Below are 26,104 nucleotides of genomic sequence, written 5' to 3'. Positions count from 1 at the left end.
TGCCTCTCTGGCAGAATCAATCAATGTTTCCTTCAGAGTTTGCCACTGAATCTCCAAGGTTTGATTCCTGTTCTCAAACTCTTTCATTTTCTTTTCAATAATATTTCTGTATTTTAGTCTACAGTTCACATCTGAGAGCTGCTCAACTTTTATTCGCTTTAAAAGTTGAGCAGCTCTTTACTGAAGATGGTAAATTAAATATAGAAATAGACAACGGAATCAAAAAAGCTGGTATGGTGGGAAGTCAACTGAATAAATTCATATGGAAGAAGAGAGAAATTAGTTGCAACACTAAATTAGCTATATACAAGACAGTGTTCAAACCAGTTTTAACTTATGGATCTGAGAGCAGGGTCAGAAGTAAAACACTTGACCAAAGACTAGAGACCGCAGATATGAGAGTCCTGAGAAAGATTATAGGCGTGAACAGATGGCATCAATGGCAATATCATATTAAAAATGAGGATATTAGGAAAGAACTTGACATCGTCAACATCCAGGAATGCGTTAGCAGAGCTAATCTCAGATGGTATGGTCACTTAAATAGAATGGGCGAAGAAAGATTAGCAAAACAAGTGTTCTCTGCCAGGTTGGCAGGAAAACAACCCAGAGGAAGACCAAGATATAGGTGGATTGATAGGGTACAAAGTGCCTTAGACGATAGAAATATAAGATCTGATAATGTTGGAGTTTTGACAAGTAACAGACTGATTTGGAGGAAAATTGTAGATAGGAAGTTAGTAATGATGTAATTTTTTTCATGTAGTACTATCATATCCTCTACACCCCTTGAGGGTACATGGCAGGAATTTGATGAGATTGATGATATTCCCCTTATACTGAAAAATCTCTCCTGTATCTTAAAACCTTCAAATTAACGCGTGTCATATTGGGTGTTCTATTCGTTTGTTCGTGTGATCTCTACTTTTTGAATTAACCTTTTTTTACAGGCAAACTTAAATCCTATTTATAGGAGCAGTGTGTCATACTGGGTGTTCTATTCTTTTGTTCGTGTGATCTCTACTTTTTGAATTAACCTTTTTTTTTTACAGGCAAACTTAAATCCTATTTATATGTGCAAACAAACAAAATTTGCACGTGAAGAATCTTCGCAAGTAGGCTATTTGGATACAGGGACTGATGACTTCACATCAACTATTTTATCATTCAGTTTTTAACCAAGTAAAAAAAGAACTTCCTAAGGCTATCTCTGATTCAGAATATTTTAATAAAGTGATACATCTTTTTACTATTTGTATATGGGAAATATGACTTCATTAATTCAACCTCGGTATCTCTGCTGGATAGCACCGATTAAATCTCTAAGATCGAAATCAGTCTGGGTGGTGGTCCTCCCATAATGTGTAGTATTATGTATGTCCCAAATTAACTGTGCTTTGCATTATAGGATACCTAGGCAACTAATGTGAAGTAAATCAGCATATATACGAGTAGCCAAGTCATGATATATTACATGCAAATTGTTTGCTTACACTTGGATAACGGATTGCAAAGAAATTACATTATTCTTGTTTAAATTCAATTCAAACATGTAAACAAGTGAAAAATTTCTACAAATCTACCTATTTGATAAACTGCTACTCAATGTCTTATATTATTCAAAATTCCGATCTTAATCCCTGTACAATGCAACATAAGTACTAAAGTTATCCTCTCCCTCAAGCCACACAAAAGGTTAAATAATGATTTAATAGACTGCTATCCATTAAACCATTATTTAATACAGAAACAATTCACAGATTTATAGTATTGAACATTCAATGGTCTAGAATGTAGTTTGTACGTCTTACAAATATTAACAATTCTAAATGTGACAAGTTCTATATACTTGTCACATTTAGAATCGTTAATATAGAAATATAGTTTCTGTATTAACAGAAGCTGTTTATAGTTTCTGTTAAAGAAACTATAAACAGTTTTGTAAAGAACTGCCTTAACTCAATGTCTGGTTCTCAACCCCCCCGTGCTCCCCATTTTGATTAATAACTACTATTGTAAAATCTTGAATAAAAAGGAGTTTTTTTTAATAAAATACCTTTTATGCAGATTTTACAAGTATGCTAAGTCCCACTAAAATACTTTTGTATTAATAAAAAAACTTGGTGGGACTTAGCATACTTGTAAAATCTGCATAAAAAAGGTATTTTATGACAAAAACTCCTTTTTATTCAAGATTTTACAATAGTAATAAATATACCCCTAGTCAACTAAAGATCCAGACAGATTAAGGGATTAAGTCATGACCTGAGGCCACTGCAAATGCGAAGGGCAACATTAATTGGGGGTTTCCCGTCTAAATGCACTGATCGACGAGGGTGATGGGTGCAGAACATTAGGATACCGAGGGGACGAAGGTCATCGGAACCATATAAATAAGAGTTTGCTACGTTGAGACAACACTTGCTTGGTTTAGTCTGTTCCTGAGAGTTTGAGTATGTTCCGGAGTGGAGTTCCTGTTCGTGGGGCAGGAAGTCACGTGGAGTTCCGACTCATGACGGTATCAAGGTCACCGTAAGCCGAGGAGTTTAGAAGGTACGATGCTCGTTAACGGCAGCCGAGCTTCACTAGAATTGTAGGTGATGAATCGTTATCCTATTCGGAGACCTGTATTCACGAAGCAAAGGCCAAAAGAACAATGCAACTAAGGCACGTCGTATTAGGAGGAACCAGATGCCGAACTTCCAAGCCTTAGGAATTAAATTGTCCGCCGAAAACAAGAAAGTAGTCTTGAAAATTACGAAAAGGATGTTCACGTACAGTGACGAGGTCTAACGGGAACAAGAAGAGATAATCAGCTATAGAGGACCAGATTTCATGAAAAGTAAGAACTTTCCATTATTTAGTCAGAAAGAAACTTAGATTGTGACGGTGGTTTGAATTGATGGAATTGTTTTAAAATTAAGAGTTGCAGGACTTTAGACTTTGAGCTAACAACTGAATTAATTTACTCTATGCAAGATCATCAACATATAAAAATTCATTCCTTAAGGCTGAATTTTTATATGTTGATGATCTGATTATATGTAAAGTTAAGGGGGGGGGAAATTCTAGACAAGTAGTCCTGCTAAGATTGATTGTTGGAAATGAACGTATAACTTATATTGAGTTGTTAGATATAGTGTACATATTAGATTTAAGTCAAATTAATTTGTGTCATTTGTGTATTTGTTGCTAGTGATGAATAAATTGTTTTTCTTGTCAAAATAACTTGCCTGATCTCTAAGTCCAATGCACTACTCATAAAATCGAACCTATGTATCTTGAAGTAGATATTGCTATGACTGCAGAGTAAGAAATAAGTAATTTGGTATAGAGAAAGTTGAAAAGGAAGGAGCAATGTGTCATACTGGGTGTTCTATTCTTCGGAGGGAGATACTCCTCTTATCCTAGAATTTTGGTGGTGCAGCTGACTTTCAAACAAATTTTTCAAAATTTAATTTAGAATAAACACCAGTAAATCAGACAAGGAGATTGGCTCCAGCCTGAGGCACTTTCTTTGTTCTTGACATCTTGCACATGTGAGCCTTACAATTTGCAGCCACAAGATTTTAAGACCTAATAGCCTGACTTCTGTAAATTACCTTCATGGTTATCTGATCCATAAGTCGAAAGTATAGTAAAAGTTAAGAAGATAAGTTTCAAACGAGAAAATGTAGAAATTTACAAAGGCACAGCCGAGCAAGAATTAATTAATAAGAATTAGATTTAACAATAAAACAGATTTTAACACTATACAGTAAAAAAAAAAAAAAAAAAACTACACTGTTCAAGTACTTATATAACTAAAGGATGTCAAATGATGTATAACAGTAATTAAATAAAATAAAAGTGAAAATAATCACCTTCAGAGAGTCCACCAGATCTTCCACAAGAAACAGGCTGCGCAACCTATTGGTACTACAATTTACATGTTCAACAAGAATGTCTGCAATTTGGTGAACACGTTCCGAAGGGAGGTTGATATCCATCTCCAAGTATTCCCTGATAAGATATTTAGCAATTGATTAAATCATACTAGAAAATGCAGAAAAGAGTGATTTTTTTAAGGAAAAAAAAAATTAAATTACACTGTTACAATTTGCAGAAAACAGATGTTTTTTTTTCATTCAATGCTTTATACAAGAATAAGCAGAAACGAGTATTAACATGTGAAAAACAGGCATAAAAAATTCTCAGAACTAGTACTGTGTCAATCAACTTTTGTGAAAGTTGCAAAATTTCAATATACAGTCATCTCTCAATTCAGACTTTCAAATAATAAAACTATGGTTAACTAATCCTTGAATAGGATAACATGGTTCCTGGAAGAGTACTATGTAAATGTACATTCAATTAACCACACCCTCAGTTGACTATGAACATCAATTTCCTAACAATAGTGAAGAATTGAGAGATCACTACTTTAAAAACATGTAAGACTACATTTATGGTACACTGGATTATTAAATACAACACTTAGCTTTGCAGTAAATTTTGGAACTGACATCCATATTCTTATTAGGATCTCAACCATTAGGATCCTCTTAATTCCTGGACATCACCTGGTTAGCTTCATGGTAAATGAAAGCCTGTGTGTGTTCATGCACATGCATGGAGTTTAGAATTAGTCATTTAAAGCAACTCCTTCTTTATAAGTAGAATCTACAATTGCAGAGCTGTGATTTCTTCAAAACTTTCAACTCAAGAAATTTACATCATTTATCCACAAAAATTACATAAATTAGTTTTTCAATGATAAAAAAATACCTGAATAATTTCAATTTCATCATAGTTCAGTTAGTTTAAATAGTTCACTTTAAGAAGCCTAAAATCTATGCACTATGAAAAGAGCATTTGTTTTTCTCTTGCTGAAAGTTTATTATAAAATACTAATTTACAAATCAAATTTCATTTGATGTTCATGGTATCAGCATAATAAAATCAAGATTTTCTCAACACCTTTACACACAGAACAGTAACAGAACAGGATTATAGCTGTATAAATAGTATTGATGGAAATATAAAATTTTCAGTGACTATTGCAATAATTCAGAAATTCTGATCCAGATTTCCTCTTGAGTAGCATCTCTGGTTTTTTATCATCTTTCTTCCACATGCAGTGTGGCCATGTCTAACAGATATTTGTTTAGTAATGAATACGACTCTTCTCACTGACTTGCTCTACTTTCCCACAGGACATTGTTTCTACATTGTCTTTCCTAAAGGATTTCCATAGGCCCTGTTCCAGTGAACTGAACAATATCAGTTTTCAGTAGATAAATACCATGAATGAAGGAAAAATATTCTGGAGACTATTGAAAAACCCTGCCACCTCCATACAAGACTAGCTTAACCTTCAGTTGAAAGGACTTAAAAGGTTCATATTCTAGACAGGAAAATTCTAATCAGTTTTTCCAATCAAACTGAGAATTATAGAGGAATTTCCATCTAAGTGCTACAAATAAGATTTATGCAAACATATTTCAGAGGAGGATAAAAAAAATTGGAGCAGGATTCAAGCCAAATAGGAGTTGCCAGGATCTGATTTTTACTTTAAAACAAATAGCTGAGAAACTACAAGAAAATTTATATTAAATTTCTTAGATCTCAAGAAGTCGCATTAGTTGCACAGAAAGAGTTGTTCAAATCAACTATACAGAACCATATATAAACTCACATAAGTTGCAAAATCGGGCAAAAGACTAGAGTGCATACTATATGGTTCACATTATGAAGAAAGTGGCATTAAACTGATATGAAAATTAGAGCTATTCAAACTCAACAAGTCTGTTGATGTAGATGCTACACGCCTAAACAATATTCAAGGAAAGTGCAATGCACACTATATTAATTAGAATAACTTACTTGATATTTGCAAAGTCAAACTGCCATCATCAGGGAAAAATAAGCAAACCGATATGCATACAGGCACATAGCACTACCTTGGGTGAGTCACTTACCCAAGGTAGTGCTACGTGCACATTAGTTTAGTCATTGTTTCCTGATGGCAATTTGACTTTGCTGAAATAAAGTTATTCTAATATCTTTATAACTAAACTGAAAATAGGAACATGGAAATAAAAGGACAATTTTTAGTTAATATGACAAATTGAAAGGTGAAAATAAACAGAATAATCTGGTATAGTGGGGAGTCAAATGATAAAAGGATCACACTTGGAAGTTGTCTTAGAGTGTGGTTAATAAGGGTGTGCACACTAGATTCATTACTTGGATAATGGTAAATGAGTGGAATGAATTTCAGGAGATGGTTGCGAGCATCCCGACAGTAAATAATGGATAGTGTGGGTTTCCCATGATGAGTCTTGACTTCATGGAATACCTGTATAATAATAAACTGAAGTTATGAGAAAAATTAGGAGTAAACAGACATATTCATGACAATCATAAAAAAAAAATATATATATATAAGATATCTGACAGCATTCATAAACATGTGAGCAGAGAATAATGCAGTAATGGCAGTTAAAAACAATGGCAAGGAAAGGTATCTGACGACAAGATTTGACAATATTGGATAAATAACTGAAGCTAGTAATAATAAATTTAATTACATGTACTATCACAGTATTCTCTACACTCCTTTAAAAGTAGATATTGAGCACTGATGAACTATTTAAAAATGTTTATTAAATGACATGGAGGTGCATGCACGTGGCTGCTAGTGATGAAAATAAGCGGCACATGCTGACATTTTTATATAACTATTTTGTAACTTATCTTTATAAATAAAAGTATCGGGTCATCCCAAAAGTAATGTCTTTTATACTGTATTTGTTCAAACATATCTCAGCTTGTCTAAACATGAATTTTTAAAGCTGTAATTTATAACTACCACTAAGCTGAGGATGTTCTAAGGAATTCGACCTTGCAAGAACATCATACATAAGTTATTATTTAAATAACCCTTTATTACTATGGAGGTCACTGAATAGCACATTAGGCATATCATGCTTTATGAGTTCAACAAAGCAATAATGTAAAAAATGTGCAATGTTTTATGGCAATAATGTTTTTAATGTGCAAAAGTGACAGCAATGGTTCAAAAAATTTCAACAAGGGGACTTTAGCTTGAAAGACTCCCTCGCTCTGAGCATCCTGTCTCTCGATAACGATATGCTGGACGCCACTACTGCAAGAAATGCTAATGTAACTGTTGAAGATTTAACAAAAGATCTTAATTCATCATCATCGATCATCCATCACCTATGCAAGAACTTGGAATAGTGTCTAAGCTTGGCAAGTGGGTTCCTCACAAAATGATGAACGACCAAAGAGAGCACATCAACCCACAACCCAAAGTCTGTACAGCTTTTCGTTCTTGAGAGGTTTGATCTCTGTTTTTGAGTTGTACAGTCAGTGATGAAAAGTGGATACTTTACAAGAATGTTAAGTGCCAAATGCAGTGGGTTCATTCAGGGGGGACAGGCTAAACCTCAGCCAAAACAAAGACCTTCACCCTCAGAAGGTTTTGTTAAGCATTTGGTGGGATATGGCTGGTATTATACACTTAACTCTTGAAACAAAACCAAACAATTACAGCTGAAGTAAACTGTGACAATATTGGATAAATAACGATCAAGAACAACTTGATCAACTGAATGAAAAACTGAAAGAAAAGAAGTGTTTGCTGGTCAATTGAAAGGGTGTTTTTCACCATGATAATGCATGCTCTCAGTGCAAGAATCGCCTGTACTGAGATTGGGAAACTCGACTGGGAAAAACCTTCCACATCCTCCCAATCTTGCACCTTCAGATTGCCACTTATTTCAAAGTTTGCAACATTTCATTAATGAAAAGCAATGATACATTAGAGGCACTGAAATTGAGTCCATGCAACTTCTTCCATCTAAACCTCCTGAATTCTATAGAATTGGTATTATGAAGCTTTCAAACATTAGAAGAGTGTTATTGATTCAAATGGAGAATATATACTTGAAGAAATTGGAAAGTGATTTATCTTTTATATCCTTCCAAAACTTAATGCTAAAAACAGAATTACTTTTGGGATGACCTGATAATGTGTGAAATACTATTAATATAATAAAATTTCAGCATTTTAGCGGTAAACGTTTTCCAAAAACAAATCTGTTTATCACTTTCTAAATTACAGAAAACCAAAAAAGGTATTGTATGCTTTGTTTATATTTCTAAAGTCTCCATGACATGCATAACTTCTAATGCAAGATGAGATAACAGAGGTGAAAAAAACCACTGTCAAAATATCAAAAATCAGATAGTGTAAGGTAAGTATAACTACTTCAAGAAGCATGGCTGCATTAATTTGCCATATGTTAGATATGTTCTTAAAAAATGATAAGAGCTATGAATAAACTTTCTACTTTAAGACTAGTTCACAAAATCTGAAGGCTTATAAAAGACCTAGTTTGCCATGCTAACAAAAACTCTGAGTTACTATGAAAACCCAAAGCAAATTTTCAGATTAACTTGATAATTTCTTCTTTCATAGTAAAATATTATGCTGCCAAGAATAATCTCACAACCAGCATGATTCTTGATAACACTTTGGATCTCATGCAATGAGCTTTCTTGATTATAGCAAAAATACCCTAGCTTCCTTGCCTCGCATACAACCACCATAACCTATGCAAGGTATCTGAACATTAAAGGCTTACTATCTCTGAATGGGGTCGAAATGTATTGCAAATCAACTAGAAAGGAATGGAACGGCAGTGAAAGAATTATGAAAGCAACAAAATGAAAATTTTTTAGCCAAATACACTGGTACATCTAGGAATGATAACATGAAAAACTTATGCAATTATGCTCCTGATTTTCTGAAAGTGCTGAGGTGACCACAAATAGACAAAAGGTTACTGTAGATGTATTACATGGATATGAAAAGTACTTGTCATGAAAAAATTGGCAAAACTTTACAGCTGTTGATTGTTACTATAGCTTTGGATGAGAATGACCAATACCTAGAAAGGGAGTAGACAACTTAAAATTTGCCACGATGAAACAACCCACTACTGTACTCAAATGATTTTAAAAAATCAGAAGCAAAACAAACTTCTGTTGTTTAGTTTCTCATCGATCAACTTCATCTTTTCAATCTAATCAATGACCTGAGGAATTTCACTCTCTGCAATTTCAGAAGCTGCTGACAATCTGATAGAAAATCATGACAACAGTTCATCTTTGTTATACTTTTAATAAAGTTTATAAATTAGGCTGCTTAGGAAAGCTTGCAAACTACTGCAATGTTTGCAGTGATTTTATTTTAATCGGGCAATTTCTTTTTTTTGGGGGGGGGATGAAAAAGCTAAGGTAGTTTAGAATTTTGACTTAAAAATTTTCACATTACAAAGAGTTTGAAGAATATGTTTATAAACAGAGATGAGTTAAATATGGAATAATTCACTGATGCTCTTCAAAAGAAAATGTACTTGAGCAGTTTCTGATTATATCCATTCCATGTCTTCAAAACAACTTGATGGCATGGCTGGATGAACAGATTGGAATTTAGCTTAGCACAGATGTTGCAAAATCTTTGGATGGTAGATATCACTTTGTACAAAAACACCAACCACCTTGCTTAATGAAGACTAAGTAGCTTAGGATAAAGTACTATTTTTCATTTCTATGGCAAGATTTCCCAATTATCTAACCTTTAACACACCCAGTATGATAGTCCTACAACAAGGCATGCTAACGTCCAAAAACCAATTGTGGTGCTTTTCAAGTTCATTTCTTACTGAAGATCTCTGAATAATGTTCTGTAAAATTCAATCGTTAAAAGTAATCTAAGAAGAAAATGCTCTAATTCTATGCAAGAATTACCTATATCATTGACATAATTAAAATCATTCCAGTAATGGATTAAATTTTAATATTATCTATTAAAAAATCCTGTAACTACTATAATTATGAAAATGGTCTTACTTGAAAGGGTGGCCATCATTAGATTTCTGCACAGCCTGTAATATATTCTTATATATGCGAAAGGAGATCGTAACACTAAGGGTAGCAAGAGCACCATAAGCAACAACACTAATCAGGGAATAATAAGTAAGAGAGAGCAGAAGTAGAAGGGAAGAGCCAAAAACAATTCCACTTTTCTTTGCATCCCTCCAGTAAACAAGTTCAGCAACTAAAAAAAAAATAACAAAAATACATTTAAGTTTATATTTATTGAATACCCACATAACCATGCTGTTGACACATCCACAATTCAAAAGAATTATTGCATCATTTGAGAAACAATGTTCATTTTGCGGAAAATTTTCCCCAAAAGTTACCGCAAACGGGCATTATTTCCTGAACTCAATCTGCATACCCACACACAAAGCTTAAGGTAGCTAATCAAAACTCTGACATAGATGGACAACTACTAATATACAAATATGTTGGTCTATTCTGCAAAATTATTTAACCAGTTTGATTGTAAGCACTAGTTCTGAAGACAATTTAAGTATCAGTTTCATTTATTCCCAATTAATTACAAATTGCATTTGTTTTACTACTTACTATTACCAGTAACAGAACAACACCAACAGACTATTACCATATATCATAAAAATATTTACTCAAGCTATTTTTGCCATTAAATAGTAAACAAATGCTAAGTGCAACTGTGGCATGTGGTAGAGTTTGAGGTGAAGTGTTATAACCACAACACTGCATATTGCTTACTATTTCAAGTTTCAATAACAAGGAACATACAAATTCCCACCCCCTCCCAGCATAGCATGTGCATACAAACTGCGCGCACTTTTTATATAAGTAATGATGACACTTGTCTCCCTATCTTCCATTTATAATTAGTGACAATCTTTGGCCACCTATCTCTGAATGGCTACCAGTGGAGAGTGAACTGTCCCTTCAGTTTCTAGAAGTCAAATAGGGCTAGAATGGCCTTGCATACTCCCTATAGGAAATAAGACGTGGATAGCAATTTTAAAATTTAAAATCCAGAATTTAAATATTTATTTTTATAATCCACTATCTGCGTTTTTAGCTTTTTTGTTAACTGCTGTGATACAAATAAAAACAATGTATACAGAACATCATGAAACTAGTTAAGCATGTTCATGCTAAGTCAACATTAACTGTCAATAAATGATTTTGTTTTTACATCTAGTTTGCTAACATTTATTCATTCCTAATTGAGTACTTGCCTAGTTCTGTTTCGGTTTTTCATGATTGATAATTTCCAATACAATGTTTTCTACTGTGTGCAAATAAATATTTTATCCAATTTCTGATATTTTCATTAAATGCTAGTAAGCTCACACATCTTACTTTGACGTCTATGAAATTACACAGATGATGCTGAGGCACGAAATGGAATGATATTAAATTGACAGCAAATGCAAGGCTAAGTACAGAGCATACACATTTCATAATTCACAGACCAGACTAACTTAATAGATAAAATTAAATAGCCCACGCCTATTCTGAAACAATGCAACATGAATCATAGCAAAGAATCGGTCCATTAACAAAATGAAGAAATGTTATGAAATTATTTTATTTTTTAACTGATGATCTTAAGACAATTATGCCATTTTCTTGTAGTGGTTCATGCTTAAGGAATTAAAATCTTTCTATGAATGTACAAAGCTGTTTCCACAATTCAAAATCTAGTTGGTACTTCTACATTCATAAAAAAACTAATGTTGTGATAACTTATCAATATTGTTCTTCAAGAGTGATGATGCACAGCTGCTTCCCACCTACAAAAAAAGAAGTTAGCAGGTGGAAGATAATACAAAAACCAGTCAAAAGAATACATACAATTTACAGGGCTCAGACTTAGTTGCTTTGGTCATAAATCCAGAACAACTAACAATATGAAGAGTGTGCAATGTTACCTTATAGTTCACACATACAGAATGAGCTAAGTTCAGTCATGAAAGTTTATATTTTTGACATCAGAGAACCTTTCAAACACTTTCAATGCAACTGAATCCCAGAAGGGCACCCTAATAGGATGTAACAGCACAAACTTTTCGTACATTAGAAGTACGTTTTGAAAGTGGTTGCTACCAAGAGCTTATGTAGGATGTGATAATTCTATATACAATTGATTACTTTTTCAAATTTGATGTTTCAGTACTGCAAAACATTGGTTTGCTTATAATGTATGGTTAATTATCATTTAATAATTTTCATGAACAGAATTATTTTGTAATTAAGTATTGTATAATATAATACTTGTGGTATTACTATATGCTTAACTCAATTGGATTTTGTAAGTTAATTTTACAGAAGTGATAATGACTAGATATTGAATTTATATATATATATAAAAATAAATTCAATAGGTGTATATAGTTGCATCTTAGAACTCAAAACAACAGTTCAAAGAGGACCTTAGTTCTGTGGTATCTAGGCAATAAAGCTTGTAAAGTATAAATCAAAACTGAAGTATAAATTTCAAATGCTGGTTGGATAATTCAAAAGTCATTAACTGAAGGTATGGTTGCATGGTGCTGCACTAGAGGTCAGATTACATTAAATAATTGGATGATGAAAAAAATAGAAGAACAGATTGTATGAAATATGATTCCTAAAATAAATAAAAAAAGAGCAATATTCAACAAGCTCATATACAAAATTAATGTTTAGAGAATGGAATTTGATTTCAATTTAATTGTTCATGTCTAACATGGCAAAAATAATGTCCTGTTGGTTGATACCATGTATGAATTGCAACAGGTTTTGCAAGCTCTCATGGGAATGATCATAAAACCCTACAAGGTAAACATGATATTTGCATAGATAATAAATTGATAGAATTAATCCATAAAGTAATCATTAAGATGAGATAAGTATTTACTCACAGAAATTTTAGCGAATTTTAATGATAGCAACTTGCCAGTCTGGAATAAATGAGTAATGTCTAATTTCAAACAGTGGTTTAAATCTCACAGTAGTATGGCTGTTTGTAAATGCCTTGAAGTGATTGATATTTATTACCTGGCATGCATGAGATGTTTATTGGAAACTCAAAAAGTAGGTTGAAAGCACCATATTTCATGTATAAAGGCTTCATGGATTATCTAACTTAGCCATGATACCAGGATGCTATAGGTTGAAAACTTCATGGGTGGGCTTACTAAAATTCTGGCATAATGGAAAAAACAATGAGAAAAGTAAAGGTGTAAAAAGTGTAAAGAATTCAAATCTCTCTCTCTTGCTACACAGAAGTTATTTCCATGTGCTTTGAATCTTATGATCTACCCTAAGAGTCAAAGCTTATTCATCATCTATATAGATCACATTATAAAGGAAAGCAGCATTAAACCCAATGTCAAAACTGGAGATATTAATCTCAGCTCTTTACTTTAGCCAGATGTTATCATTTAAATAAATCCAGTCCAAGTCTATAAGATTCCCTGACTAAACTGAATAACTGTTATAATCAATTTGGTATGAAAATCAGCTATTAAAAAAAAAAAAAAAAAGACAATGAAAATATGTAGAAACATTGAGAACATCAATGGTATCCTGAATGGTGAACCTATAGAACAAGTAAAACTGAATAACTGTTATAATCAATTTGGTATGAAAATCAGCTATTAAAAAAAAAAAAAAAAGACAATGAAAATATGTAGAAACATTGAGAACATCAATGGTATCCTGAATGGTGAACCTATAGAACAAGTAAAACATTTCAGCTACTTATGCACAATTTTTTAGTGAAAATGGCAAATTAAATATGGAAATTGTCAACAGAATTGATAAAGCCAGTATACTAAGATGTAGGCTGAATAAATTTATATGGAACAAAAGAGAAATTAGTCAAAACACTAAATTAGTTGTATATGAGATTGTTCAAATCAATTTTAATTTATGGTTCTGAGAAGTGGGTTAGAAATAAAATGCTATACTAAAGACTGGAGACCATAGATATGAGAGTTCTGAGAAAGATTAGGGGAGTGAACAGATAGCAATGACATTAAAAATGAGGATATTAGGAAATAACTTGACATAGAGGAGTGAACAGATAGCAATGACATTAAAAATGAAGATATAAAATAACCTGACTTAATTCAGGAAGGTGTTAGCAAAGCTAATCGCAGTCACTTAAAACAAAATGGGAGAGGAAAGATTAGCAAAACAAGTGTTCTTTGCCAGGCTAGCAGATAAAAGATCTAGGTGAATTGATACAGTAAAAAGTGCCTTAGAAGACAGAAATAAAATCTGATAATATTGGAGTCTCGACAGATAAATTAATTTGGAAGAAGACTTGATCAGAAGTTAGTAATGACGTAACTTTTTCATGTAGTACTATCATAATATCCTGTACACCCGAGGATACATGTCAGGAATTTGATGATAAACCCCAAAACGTACTAACTTGATTCATTATACATCAGCTAAAAAATTAGCTCTCAACTAAATACACCATCAGCAGCAGTTCCATTATGTGAAGGTATTTACTGAAGTAGCTGATCTTATATCCTCTAAGTTGAGAAGGGCTTTCCTTAGTATGCACAACAGCAAAAACAGGTAAAAGATGCATTCATTTTACTAATTTTTCACTTTCAAATGAAAATGGTATGAAATTTCTGTATATAAATTTTGGAATATCAACTAATGGGGTTGCTAGCAATATACGGCTACATATATTGCTAGCAATATATGTTGCCGTATATTGATTGATATGATAATATGGTTGATATAATAATAAACATTCATTATCTAACCAACTCCCACTAATGTCAATATCTTGGCATTTTATAGGAGAGAATCAGTTTTGAAATCCTGTACGTGATTGTGTAAACTTTGTACGTTCAGTAAATGTATCAATACATCTATTGATGTATGAAATGGCTTAACTCTCCTTATAAAGATGAAGTCATTGTGAGCAATTGACATATATAAATCTTCCAGTGAGGTTATCTGAGATAATGGGAAAGGAAATAGCATTTGTCTACATATCATACATCTTAATCTAGCATTTAGCAATTGTAAATTTAAATAATTTAAAATTTAAAAGTGAAAACAGATGTGACAAAGGTTTTTATCCTTTCTGAAGATGTAAAAAAAAAAACTTACTTAATGATATACACTGCAGATCAAGTGCATTAATTTTGGACACAATGAATATTCAAAATCATTTCACTTTTCATAATTACTATAGGTGTATCATGGGAGCCATAATATCAAAAAATTACAAATTATTCAGTCATTTGTAATTTTTTCTGTTTATGATTCTTTCGCAAGTTAGACCTGTTTGTTGGATAAATGTTTTCCTGAGTTTTCTTTTGTTCACAATATTCTCTCATAATTAGTTTTAGGCAGAGACTGAGAAGTTTCAAACATCGTGTATTGCCTCTTATTCATTTCTTTCAGTAATGATATTCATGTGCACATTCAGCTACAGACTGCCATTGAGAGATGAGGTTGGCATGACTGCAATTACACTAACCAATTTGAAGTATAGTATACCCACGCTTTCGAGATCTCCACTTGGAAACTTGCCAAGAATGGTTCATTCATGCTGAAGGGGAGAAAGAAATGAAGGATGTACGAATTGGTCGCCAACACGCAAAATCATGTGCTTTATAGGTAAATTTTTCCAACTGTTATACAAGCAACATAGTTAACTACAATGATCATAAAACAGAAGTTAATTTTCCGACATGTAATAATAAACAACTCATCCCGCAATATGGATTGATTACCCTATTATCGGAATGGATTCTCCTTTTTGTGACATGTGCAGAAGTTTCGAAGGATCTCTAATCGGTGGGCGAAACAAGTAACTATAGTACTTGTTGCTTCATAGTATATACCTAAGTTCTCCAACTATGTGCAACACTCCTGAACAATGATTTTTTTTTTTTTTCATGATGAAAATTTCTATTAACACCTGTAAAGATATTTTAAAATCAATTTTTTTCCCTTCCCTATATTACCAAGTAAATTTTCTCTCAAGCTGTATTTTCTTACCAATTTACACTTGCAAAATACTTAAATTCTATGACCACAGCTGGATCATTCCAAGTTGTTCCAGGTGAACTGGTTATGCTTAACTAATTTCTATTATTCTTATTACATATCTATAAATGCTTTTTGGATTAGCCTAAGGACTAGTTTTAATTCAAAATTTGCTTTTTCAATCCAACAATTTAATGGCAATTGTTGCCCATACACTGGTATCCAAAAGCTAAGGATGAACTACATTTTTACTTGTTCATGAAAAAATTTGTGACTACAGCTAAATGTGGATACAAATTTATTTGCAATACATTTTTGGGAAAAGTTACAAACTTATGTAAAGTAAAAATTTCTAAGGACCTAGTTAAGGAATTAATGTACAATGCTTATGTACATTAATTGTACATAGTATAAGATATATTCAGTATAGAATATATCTACCCTGAACTGCGATGCAGCTCCCCCAACGTTGTACTATGCTTAGCACCAAGTGATTTAGGAGTTCTTGAGACAAACGGCCCACTCCTCCTCTAGAGCAGGGATAAGTCATTACTTGTTTTCTGGAGGGAAATTTCGAGCAGTAATGCATCTCCTTATGTCCCAAACATGTTCTATGGGGGTGAGATCTGGGAGGCATGCTGGCCACTCAATTCGATATCCTCAAGAACTTGAGGATGACCTCCAGAAGTACCTCCACTGCTCTTGTATGTGATATGGCATTGTCATCCACAAGAACGAATTCTTTGCCTATAGCACCACAGAACAATCAAAATGAAATTGAAGAATTTCATTGCAATATCATTCATCAGTCACAGTCCCTTCTTTTCAGCACTTGTAACTCTGTATCTTAGGCATAGTGCCTCCCCACATGATGACTACAGCACTGCTGTATCTATCCCTTTTAAGAACATTTTCATGATGGTAATCAGTACCACTTTCGTGACAGATCAGGTGTCTAGAATCAAAGAAAAGACTAAAACAACTCCTCTGTAAAGAGCACATTAGCCCATTGGTGTCTTGTCCAATTTTTATGGATATTACAACACTGAAAACATGCTCTACGATGAGCTGTGAATAAAGGGATGCAAGACTACAGACATATAGGCCTAACTTGTCGCAAATGTCTTGCCAAGTTATCCACACCACTCCTGCTTGAACAGAGCCAACTTGCAAGCTGACCTGCCATGGTATATTGATTACGTTTTGCTGTTATAACCAAAAATCTGTCTTCATACTCCATGGTAGAGCAAGGGCAACTCTTAGCAAATGTATGGGGCACATTCCATTGGTTTGAAATGCTGCCCAGAGCCTGGATACAGTACTGTGTGAGATTCCAAACTCTGGCAATATCAGTAATTCTGTGGCCTGCTTCGAACTTACCTATTTTTCCTTGCATGAAATCAACTAGATAATGTCTTTGAGACATTACAAGACATTCAAGTTTGCAACTTTTTTCCTTCATAGCCTTTTGCTTTTTTCCCTGTTGAGTGCTACTACATGACCTCTTTGCGTGCAATTCGAAATTTTGAATGTGTACCCACTTTCTAATCGAAATCACCAGTCACACAAACTGCTACAAGCTGATTTGTCTGAATTTGTAATCTTCAGAAATAGTGTTCTGTCCTTAGGTTTTAAACACCAGTGTACTTATCTATCACACTTAACTGATTTATCAGATCAATACACCTTTCATAGCTTTTTCTTATAATCCATTTCTTTGAGCTTTATTATACATCTAATTGACTCTAGATGTATTGCAAAATTTACTTCTACAGATAAACATAAAAATTAGTTTACACAAGACGTCCCTCAGTACTATCTATTATGCATCTCTCTCTTCCTTTAATGTCTCCTAGTTACTCTTAACATAGCTTTTCTTTTTTTTTATCTGACCCACACAAAAGGTCGCAAGACCTATTAGTATATGAGTGCTGCATATGGGAAAGAGGATAAGAAAAAAGGAATTTACTTTATAAAAAAACAGCTGCAAATTCTGTTCTTTGAAATAGCCTTCCCCAAAGAATACAAATAGATGGAATAAAAGAGGCAGCAAAGAAGTTGGTTCAGCAAGTTTCAAACTGAACTGTAAAAGAGTGTTGGTTAGCAGCAGCTCTTGTTCTAATGATTTTAGAAGGAAGTAATCTTGAAGATTTTTGGTGCACAACCCCAAATGTGAGCAATATTCTATGGTTGGGCAGATATGAGATTTGGATTTAGAAGCTGTAAGGATGTGAGGTAATGTCATGTGTGGAAAAGTACCCCCCCCCCCCCCCCCGGTGGCTGCAGAGGCTATGGTTGGTGTGCATTTGTGCAGAAAAATGCTGGAAGCAGAGGTCAGTCCAAGGAGGGAAACCCAATTGTATTTAGATATCTGGGAATTAAAAAAAGTTGGTGGTGGTGAGAAGAATGCAAGCACAAGATTTATCAAATAGAAAGCACTATAATCTGCAAAGTTATGGACAGGATTTGAAGTCTGAGAGCAAGTCATTTATATGCAAGAGCAAGGAAGTGGGTAAAAATACAGAACCCTGGAGTACTCCTTCACTGGTGGGGAAATTGAGGAGAGAAAACCATCCACCATGTCATGTACTGAGGGACCAATGAGAAAGTTGGCAATCCAGCTGCTGAGGATAGAAGGCAGACTATAAAAATAAGACAACTGAGGAAATAAGATTTAATTATCATCAGAGCATTATTGAAAAGAAAGTAAAGAATCTAATGTAAAAAATATTGTGGCAGTACTGTAAACACAGCTTTGAAAGGTGACAACAGTTTTTATGGAATGAGTTTTAAGATTTATTTATATTCTGAGATTATTTTAGTACAGTGTTTAGCTATTTACATATAATATACAGAAACCAGGAGTTACAGAAAAGGTATGTCTGCACATTTTACGATCTAACTCCTTTAAATGATTATGAATTTTAATCAAGGCCACAAAACTCTTAGTCCATCCATAGCACAAGCGTATTATAGGCTTCAACTTTTCTTCACGAGTTTAAAATTAAAAATGCAAAATGTTATTTGTACTTTTCAAAAGTACAAATAACATTTTTTTTTTTTAAATTAAATTAACAGAAATTTGCCAGCTTGGTTGGCAGAGTGTGAGACCACTGTCCCACTTATTCAAACCATTTCAAGTTTGAATAAGTGGGACAAGTTTCTATGTTTAGTCTCTAAAGCAGAGTTTCTGAATTAAAAAAAAAAACCTTTTACCCACTCACAGTACTACTAATGTACTATAGGATTAATGCACTATAAAATTGTTCTGCAAACAGCATGGTTCCACTTGATGCAGTAATTTATATGAATCCATCCATGAAGGGCTGTAAGCCTAGATCATACATTTAGTATCTATGGATGAACTAAGGCAATGTTTCCTAAAGTGTGGTACATGTACCCCAAGGAGGTACATAAATGGCTTTTAGAGGGTACAAGGCACTTTTTAATTTGACTACTTTTTTTTTTTTTTTTTTTTTTTTAACTTTTTATCTCATTATTGCAGATAAGGGCAAGCTTATTCTATAATTTTTCAATAACTAAAAAATCTAAAGGAAATGTTAAACAAAATGTCTTGGATGCACTGAATGACCTCCATGAGGAGCAGCATCCAGTCGATGCATGATTGCATTCTGTATGGATCAAATTGTTTGCATTAAAAGTTTAATGCAAGTTGTTAACCAAGGGATTGTGAAATTTTCTCTAGAGACAAACGTGATCTATTTAAGCTACTTTAGGTCTTCAAATAAGCAGAGCAGTGCTCTCTGAACCACCTCCCATTTAAGGACTGTTATATTAAGATTTCAACCCAGCTTGAAAAGCAGACATTTACTTGACCAAGCTAAAAAAGAAAGAATTCATTGTTTAAATATTATGCTACCAGCTCCATAACATTCTAACTTGAATATAATTAAACTATCAAAAATCTGGGAGATTCATGAGACCATCAGCAAAACAACCAGGATCCTTTCACAACACCTAGAGAGCACTGGTTAGGACTATAATGAAGCCATTTTGAACTGTGTGCTGTTTGGCCTATGTGTGCATCTTATTCTTGAGTCTACAAGAATGCCTTAGTTACCAATGTAAAACCTTAGCTAATAATAAATTGTTAGCTATTATTCCTAGAAGTCTATTGCTTCTATTAAACAAAAACATGACTAGAATCAATATGCTATTTTTGATTTGATGTTAGTTTAGATTTTTCAGTGCTTTGAAAAAAAAAACAAACAAACTGAGAATTGACATAATGGCAAGTTTATCTTAACAATCAATCACACGCATGAAAGATTACAAAAACTACAGATAAATTAAGAATTTGGCATTTACAAACAGATTATAATCTTATAGGAAAGCAGTGAGGAAGGAGATTACAGAAATAGGCTGATGGAATGAAAGAAGAACAGAAGTTAATTCAATAAGGTTGAAGTTGCATAGTAAAAGGATACTGACTAATAGCTGCTTGTGTTCTAAGTCTTAGAAAAAAAATGAATGGTCAGTTTAGTAGAACATTTTTGTTGGAAAGAAATCTAAGTGTCAATTAATTAACTAGACTGCCCTTTTCTAGACAACATTTATGTGCATCAAGAAATGGAAACTGTATGCTTTCATTCATATTGTTTTCCATATTCGTTATACATGTATAAAAAGATAGCCAAGGTTGTTATTTGGCAACAGAACCTACAATTTCATGCAATTTGTGGCAATGCAAATTATCTTTGCTACACGAAACTATTAAGATGAGTTTCAAAACTTTGGCTTCTTTGGAAATGAAGCCATCTTGTTCTTATTTCAGAGTTCCTTATTTCACTTCAACAATTCACCCATGGACAAACTGAACCCGATTTCCTATGCATCCACGTCTCTCATTGCTTTAAATAAAAACAGAATAGAACCTATGCAAGTCCCCCCCCCCCATAGTCAACTCGCACACAGATATTGAAGAATTTGTAGCAAGCTAGTGTCATATGTAGGAAAGACGGAACCTGCTAATATTTTTCTTGAAAAGCTGGACATTTGTGTGAGAACACTAAAGGTTGTTCTAGATAGTGAAGTTGAGAAAAATGAGGTAAGAGAGGTTTGATGGGTTTGCAATTAGACTAAAAAACTATGATGGGCAGCTGTTAACCATTTTTAAAGCTCAGCAGATAGCAGAAGCTATGGGAGCTTGAGACATGAGGCTGAAAGAGTCTGCAAGATGAACCAGTAGATAAAGTAAGGAATGGATCACTGATAGCCAGATTGTCTTCTACATAGCAAGAATTTTTAGGGCAGTTCTTGGAGCTGCCAAATATAGAACAGTATTTTAAGGTTGGAAATATTTGGGATTTGTATAAAGTGAAAGCAGCATCTTGAGTAGAATTTTTTTTGGATGAAAAATTCAAGGAATTTACTGATATGTTTGCCAGAAAAAACTAGAGGTAAATGTCAGTGTCTGAGACAAGCAATCCATATCTAGTGATGTTTTACAAAAGGTAAAGCAAATGGAGATCCATTTTCAAGACTAAGACAGTGTTGCTAGGTTTGGCAAATAAGAGGAAGCAATTAGCAAAACCAAGGAAAATTATTGGTCAGTGCAAGGTCATTGATGTATGAGAAAGAGGGTAGGTGAGAAAACAGTCAAGGCATTTCTCATTAGTGAAAGTCTGAAGAGAGGAAAATCATCCATACCATGTACTGGTCAATCAGAACTAGCTCCCTAACTACATGGGAGGGTGGAGAGGCAGCACAAAGGAGAGCAATTTGCTAATTAAGTTTTCATATCAAATACAGACATGGTGCTGTTGATCTTCACATTTCCAATGTTAAGACATAACAGCAATAAGAGGCCATACAGTCACACAGGATTTGTCATAATAAGATATGTTACTAGGGAGACTCAGATTCAGACTCCTTGGAGGTTTCACTCACAAAACATTATTATTCGTGACACCTCCAAGAAGTTTGAAGACTCATCGTGGAAGGACACCCACTGTACAACTCAGCATCTCCACGTGTTACACTGATTCAAATTATAGGACTAATCGTTGTCAAATTACCCCAACATGATCACAGTGAAAAATGTTGATGTATTTTTTTTTTTTATACTACTGTCTTAAGGATTTTATGATAAAGCATGAATTCTATTGTTCAATTCTTATACTTGATAAATCATTCTTTAATTACTATTAAGGAAGAAAAGCAAAATCCTTCTCTGAATTTTGAAACCAAAGCAAATAATACTGTGCCTGTAAAAGTAATACATTAATCTATCCCTTTTTTAAAGGGAGGTGCAGCTATTTTAAATACAAGATGGGTAAGTTTTAGCAAAATGACCTTGAAATCTTAAAGTTATTTAAATACAATGTTGTAAGCCTGCACAAAAAAATTTTCCTAAATAAATGATAATACAAGCATTCTGAACCATTAACGCGAAATTCAATTTTAATAAAATACGTTTTTTTTTCCCTGGAAACTCAAGTATATTTGCTGAATAGTAGTGACGTATTTCACTTTCATTCAGCAAATGCGAATTAAGTATCTTACGATTTTTAAGAATTTACATGAAAAACAAAATGCTTGAATTAATTTTGAAGAAAAAAATAGTGATACGGAAAGAAACTTAAAATGCTAATTATGTCTCGTTCCCCACTTACATATTAAGCAGGTTATTTCGCAAATGAAATAATAAAGTACAGAAATTTGATTCAGTATTTCAAAATGCTGATGAAAAACTTCCTTTACTGAAAATAAGACGTTTTTTCCCACTTAGGAAGCAAATACAATTAGCAAAACATGCACGTTTATAAAATCCAGTTACGACATTGCAAATTTTTAAAATTAAGTATTCCATAAAGCTTGTGAGGAATCAACTAAGTTCTATCGTCCAAAGAATGTAACCCCCTCCTCAACTTTTAAAGGTTGCAAGAGTCTGAAAAGGTTTCCAAAAACTGACTAGCATTCGTAACTAAAGAGCCATGAAAAATGTAGTGGTGATAATAATAATAAAAAAAGTAGTATAGATCACATCTTTCATTTACCAAGAATTCGAATTTCTTCGCGCTAATCACCAACTATTACAATAACCGTAACGTACCTAAGAGTGAATGTCGCAACATGGTTGAACCGGCGATCTAGGCGTGTCGATAGAAATATTCAAGTTTTATATCACAGGATTCGCTTCTTTTTTTTTTCTTTTTAAATTCTAATCCCTTAATAGCTGAAAATACGACAAAATTTTCTAATACATACCTGCAGGTACAGATAACACATTCATTATACAATTTTCCCACGCACAGTCTTTTGGCGAGTTCTCGGTTTCTTGTTTTGAAACCAATTCTGACAAACTATCCGCCTCCATTTTCTAAGAGCTAAGACTAGGACCGACTGAGAATCAGCAAAATTAATAATCACACTGAGCACCACACAAGAAACAATATATAACCTTAGTTGCGAAAGTAAGGTTTATTTCTTCGTGGCTTAAATTATATCCAATATTTTTCTTTTTTTTTTTTCCGTAGGAAAATTCCCACCTATACCATAGTCTTCAGCTACCACTAGTACCAATTTTGCGATAGAGCATCACTCTAGCGGCTGCTCTAAAGCAAATGGTGATGTCGAAAACGTTATACGGGCATGTACGAGAACATCCGATTGGACGCATTACTAAGGAGAATTGATTCTGCGTCGAGGCGCCACCTTTCCAAGTTGAAAACCCCAAGCTACTGTGAATCGTTTCATAAAGCGTTATACACAAGGAAAAATAAGAACTTTACGAGGATTTTTTTTTCATAATTTGATTATTCAGAAGTCGCGTAGCAATGACTACAATATCAAGATATTCACCACTGTTCTTTTAAAAAAATTAAATGGCATGTAGGCTAAATGTTTAAGGAATATTGAAAAAGTTAAAAGCAAGTCGATCTCGAAATTACTTTTCATTAGCAATAATGGAATGAATTGAAGAAAAATTTATGTCGTCGTTCATTTATGCATAAATTCTTGGAATAAATTGCTAGGATGGCTCTTAAGTAGAATACTACTATTAGTTTGGCGTATTAAAAACCAGATATGCCAACGAATCTAGCACGCAGACATATCTTTAGATGCGCTTTTACATTGTTAGCTTCGAAATAATTTAAGGGGAATCTTAAATTAACCGAAATTATTATCCACAGCCTAGATTCCTAACTAATGGTAAACAGTCAAATCTACCTATGGAATCAAATGTGCCATTTTTCTTTTGTTAAGCCATATTTTCAAATGTGTTTACCAAGTTAATTATAAAAGAGGCTATTTTTTTTTTTATGTTGATGTAAAACATTAAATTTCTCTGTGATTAAGTCACACTTCCTGGCTTATTGCTAAGTGGAGAACAGTGCTTATATTACTTGATATTTAAACAGAAGTGAACAAGAAATTGTATCGCTACTCATTGTTTTGCCGCATATTTAGACACGAAATACAGCCATGCATAAATTAAATTATGCAATAGTAATTACTCAGTTACAATAAAGCATTAATCGAATATTGCAACGGGGACCAAGACTCATTGCGAGAGGCCAAAACTATCATTAGTCACAATAATCTACCATAACTCTCCTTAAGCTGATTCACCGACAAAACATTCCACTCGTTCATCTGGTAGATTTTTTTTTTTTTTTTGCAAAGCTCTACATCCATTCTAAGTATACCTTTTGCTTTTATCATTGGAAGTTGAGTAAAAGGACACATTTCTGGAAGCCAAGATGTATTTCTATAAAAAGATTCGGAAAAGTTTTCTACTGAATGTTAAACTTGCCTGTTTTCGTTTGGTAGTACTTCAAACGTTAACGTGCGAGACTCAATGAGCAAGATTTTAAGAGTGAAAACTTCAAATATCTGGGAAGTATACTTTCGAGTGATGAAAGTTTAGACCAGAAGATTTCAGTGGATCAAACCTTCCCTCCCATTTATCAGTGTAAATAGTATACTTTGGGACAGTGAAGTCCCACTGAAGTGCAAGCTTTTGATTAAAAGGTTACTTTTTTTTCTTTTTTTTTGTCTATTTTGACTTATGCAGCGGATATGGAGACATGAATAAAATTACAAGCAACAGAAATGAAAGTTAATGACAATGTTGTTAAAAATAAGGAAAGAAAGAATTAGATATTAGGAACAGTTTAGAACAAGTGTTGAGAGAATGCTTGTAACTCTCGCTTGAAGTGGTTTAGAAATCTAATGAGAATTAATTTAAAAAACTTCCCTAAGAATATATGAAATGAAATTTCAGGAAAGGGAGCAAGCCGAAGATCACGGAATAGGCGGAGAGAGACCAAATAAGAGAAGATAGAAAAATCTGCCTCACCTCACCTGATAGTTTCCATTGAAATAGTTGTTCAAGGAGTAACTAAGTACCTATCTCGCGTTGTTGGAAGAATGATAAGATATTGTCTTTCGATGGGGACGTTTTTTTTTTTTTTTTTTCAATTCTTGTCATGACGAGAAAAATGTGCATTTTCAGATGAAGGTGTGTTAACTGACTTCATACTGAGGTGACAGGGAGGGGTTTATCCAGGAAACCAGTATACAGGCAAATCGGCCAGATAATACACGCAATAAACAGGATAGTATTAGTGAGTAGCGTGGATGGTGTAGTCGGTAGATGGAGTATACACGTGGGTTGTGTGGTCCTCCCACGACGAATTCGGACTTTTTTGGCAGGGGGGTATCACGTAATTATTATCGACACCTCCAGGGAGTCCAATGACTCATCGAGGGAGGGCACCTACTCCACCACTCAATTCACCCACTACATCGAATCGTAACTGCAATCATCATCTACACCAACGCCGTCTACCACTAGTATTTTCACCGACAATCACAAACAACCATGCCCACGGCGGGATTCGAACCCGCAGCCTTTTGGCTAGAAAGCGGATACGCTAACCAGCGTATCCGCTTTCCAGCCAAAAGCGGGTGGTTATAATTATATAAAGATAACTTCTCTAATCAGTGCATGCATTAAAAATTACATGACACCACACACCAAAAAATACTTCTCTAATAAACGAGTTTTAAATAAACCTTCGGATATAATTTCTAGAAATATTTAACCAAGTCTTGACAATACTTGCATTATCAAGACCCCCAAAACAAGAATAAGGATGGACAAAGAGACGACATGAGTTTTTATTCAAACACGCAGAATGCT

General features: G+C 33.7%; 1 protein-coding gene across 2 annotated transcripts in view; it reads right to left on the bottom strand.

Annotated features, from left to right (window-relative positions):
- The window catches only part of LOC150095106 (uncharacterized), a 191,729-nt gene that overhangs the window by 48,459 nt on the left and 117,166 nt on the right, over window positions 1-26,104 (bottom strand). For both annotated transcript variants that reach the window (XM_090411533.1, XM_090411534.1), the window contains 2 exons: window positions 9,925-10,132; window positions 3,864-4,002 (listed from right to left, as the gene is read on the bottom strand). In XM_090411533.1, coding sequence (XP_090267659.1) covers window positions 3,864-4,002; window positions 9,925-10,132 — 347 coding nt within the window. The remainder of the gene's footprint in view (window positions 1-3,863; window positions 4,003-9,924; window positions 10,133-26,104) is intronic.

This window comes from Typopeltis vanoorti, chromosome 21 (assembly GCF_054136105.1).
Source record: "Typopeltis vanoorti isolate ZY-2024b chromosome 21, IOZ_Tvanoo_1.0, whole genome shotgun sequence".
In the NCBI taxonomy this organism is placed as follows: Eukaryota; Metazoa; Arthropoda; class Arachnida; order Uropygi; family Thelyphonidae; genus Typopeltis; species Typopeltis vanoorti.
The sequence above is the reverse complement of the archived record's forward strand: the minus strand, read 5'-3'. Positions and strand labels throughout refer to the sequence as shown.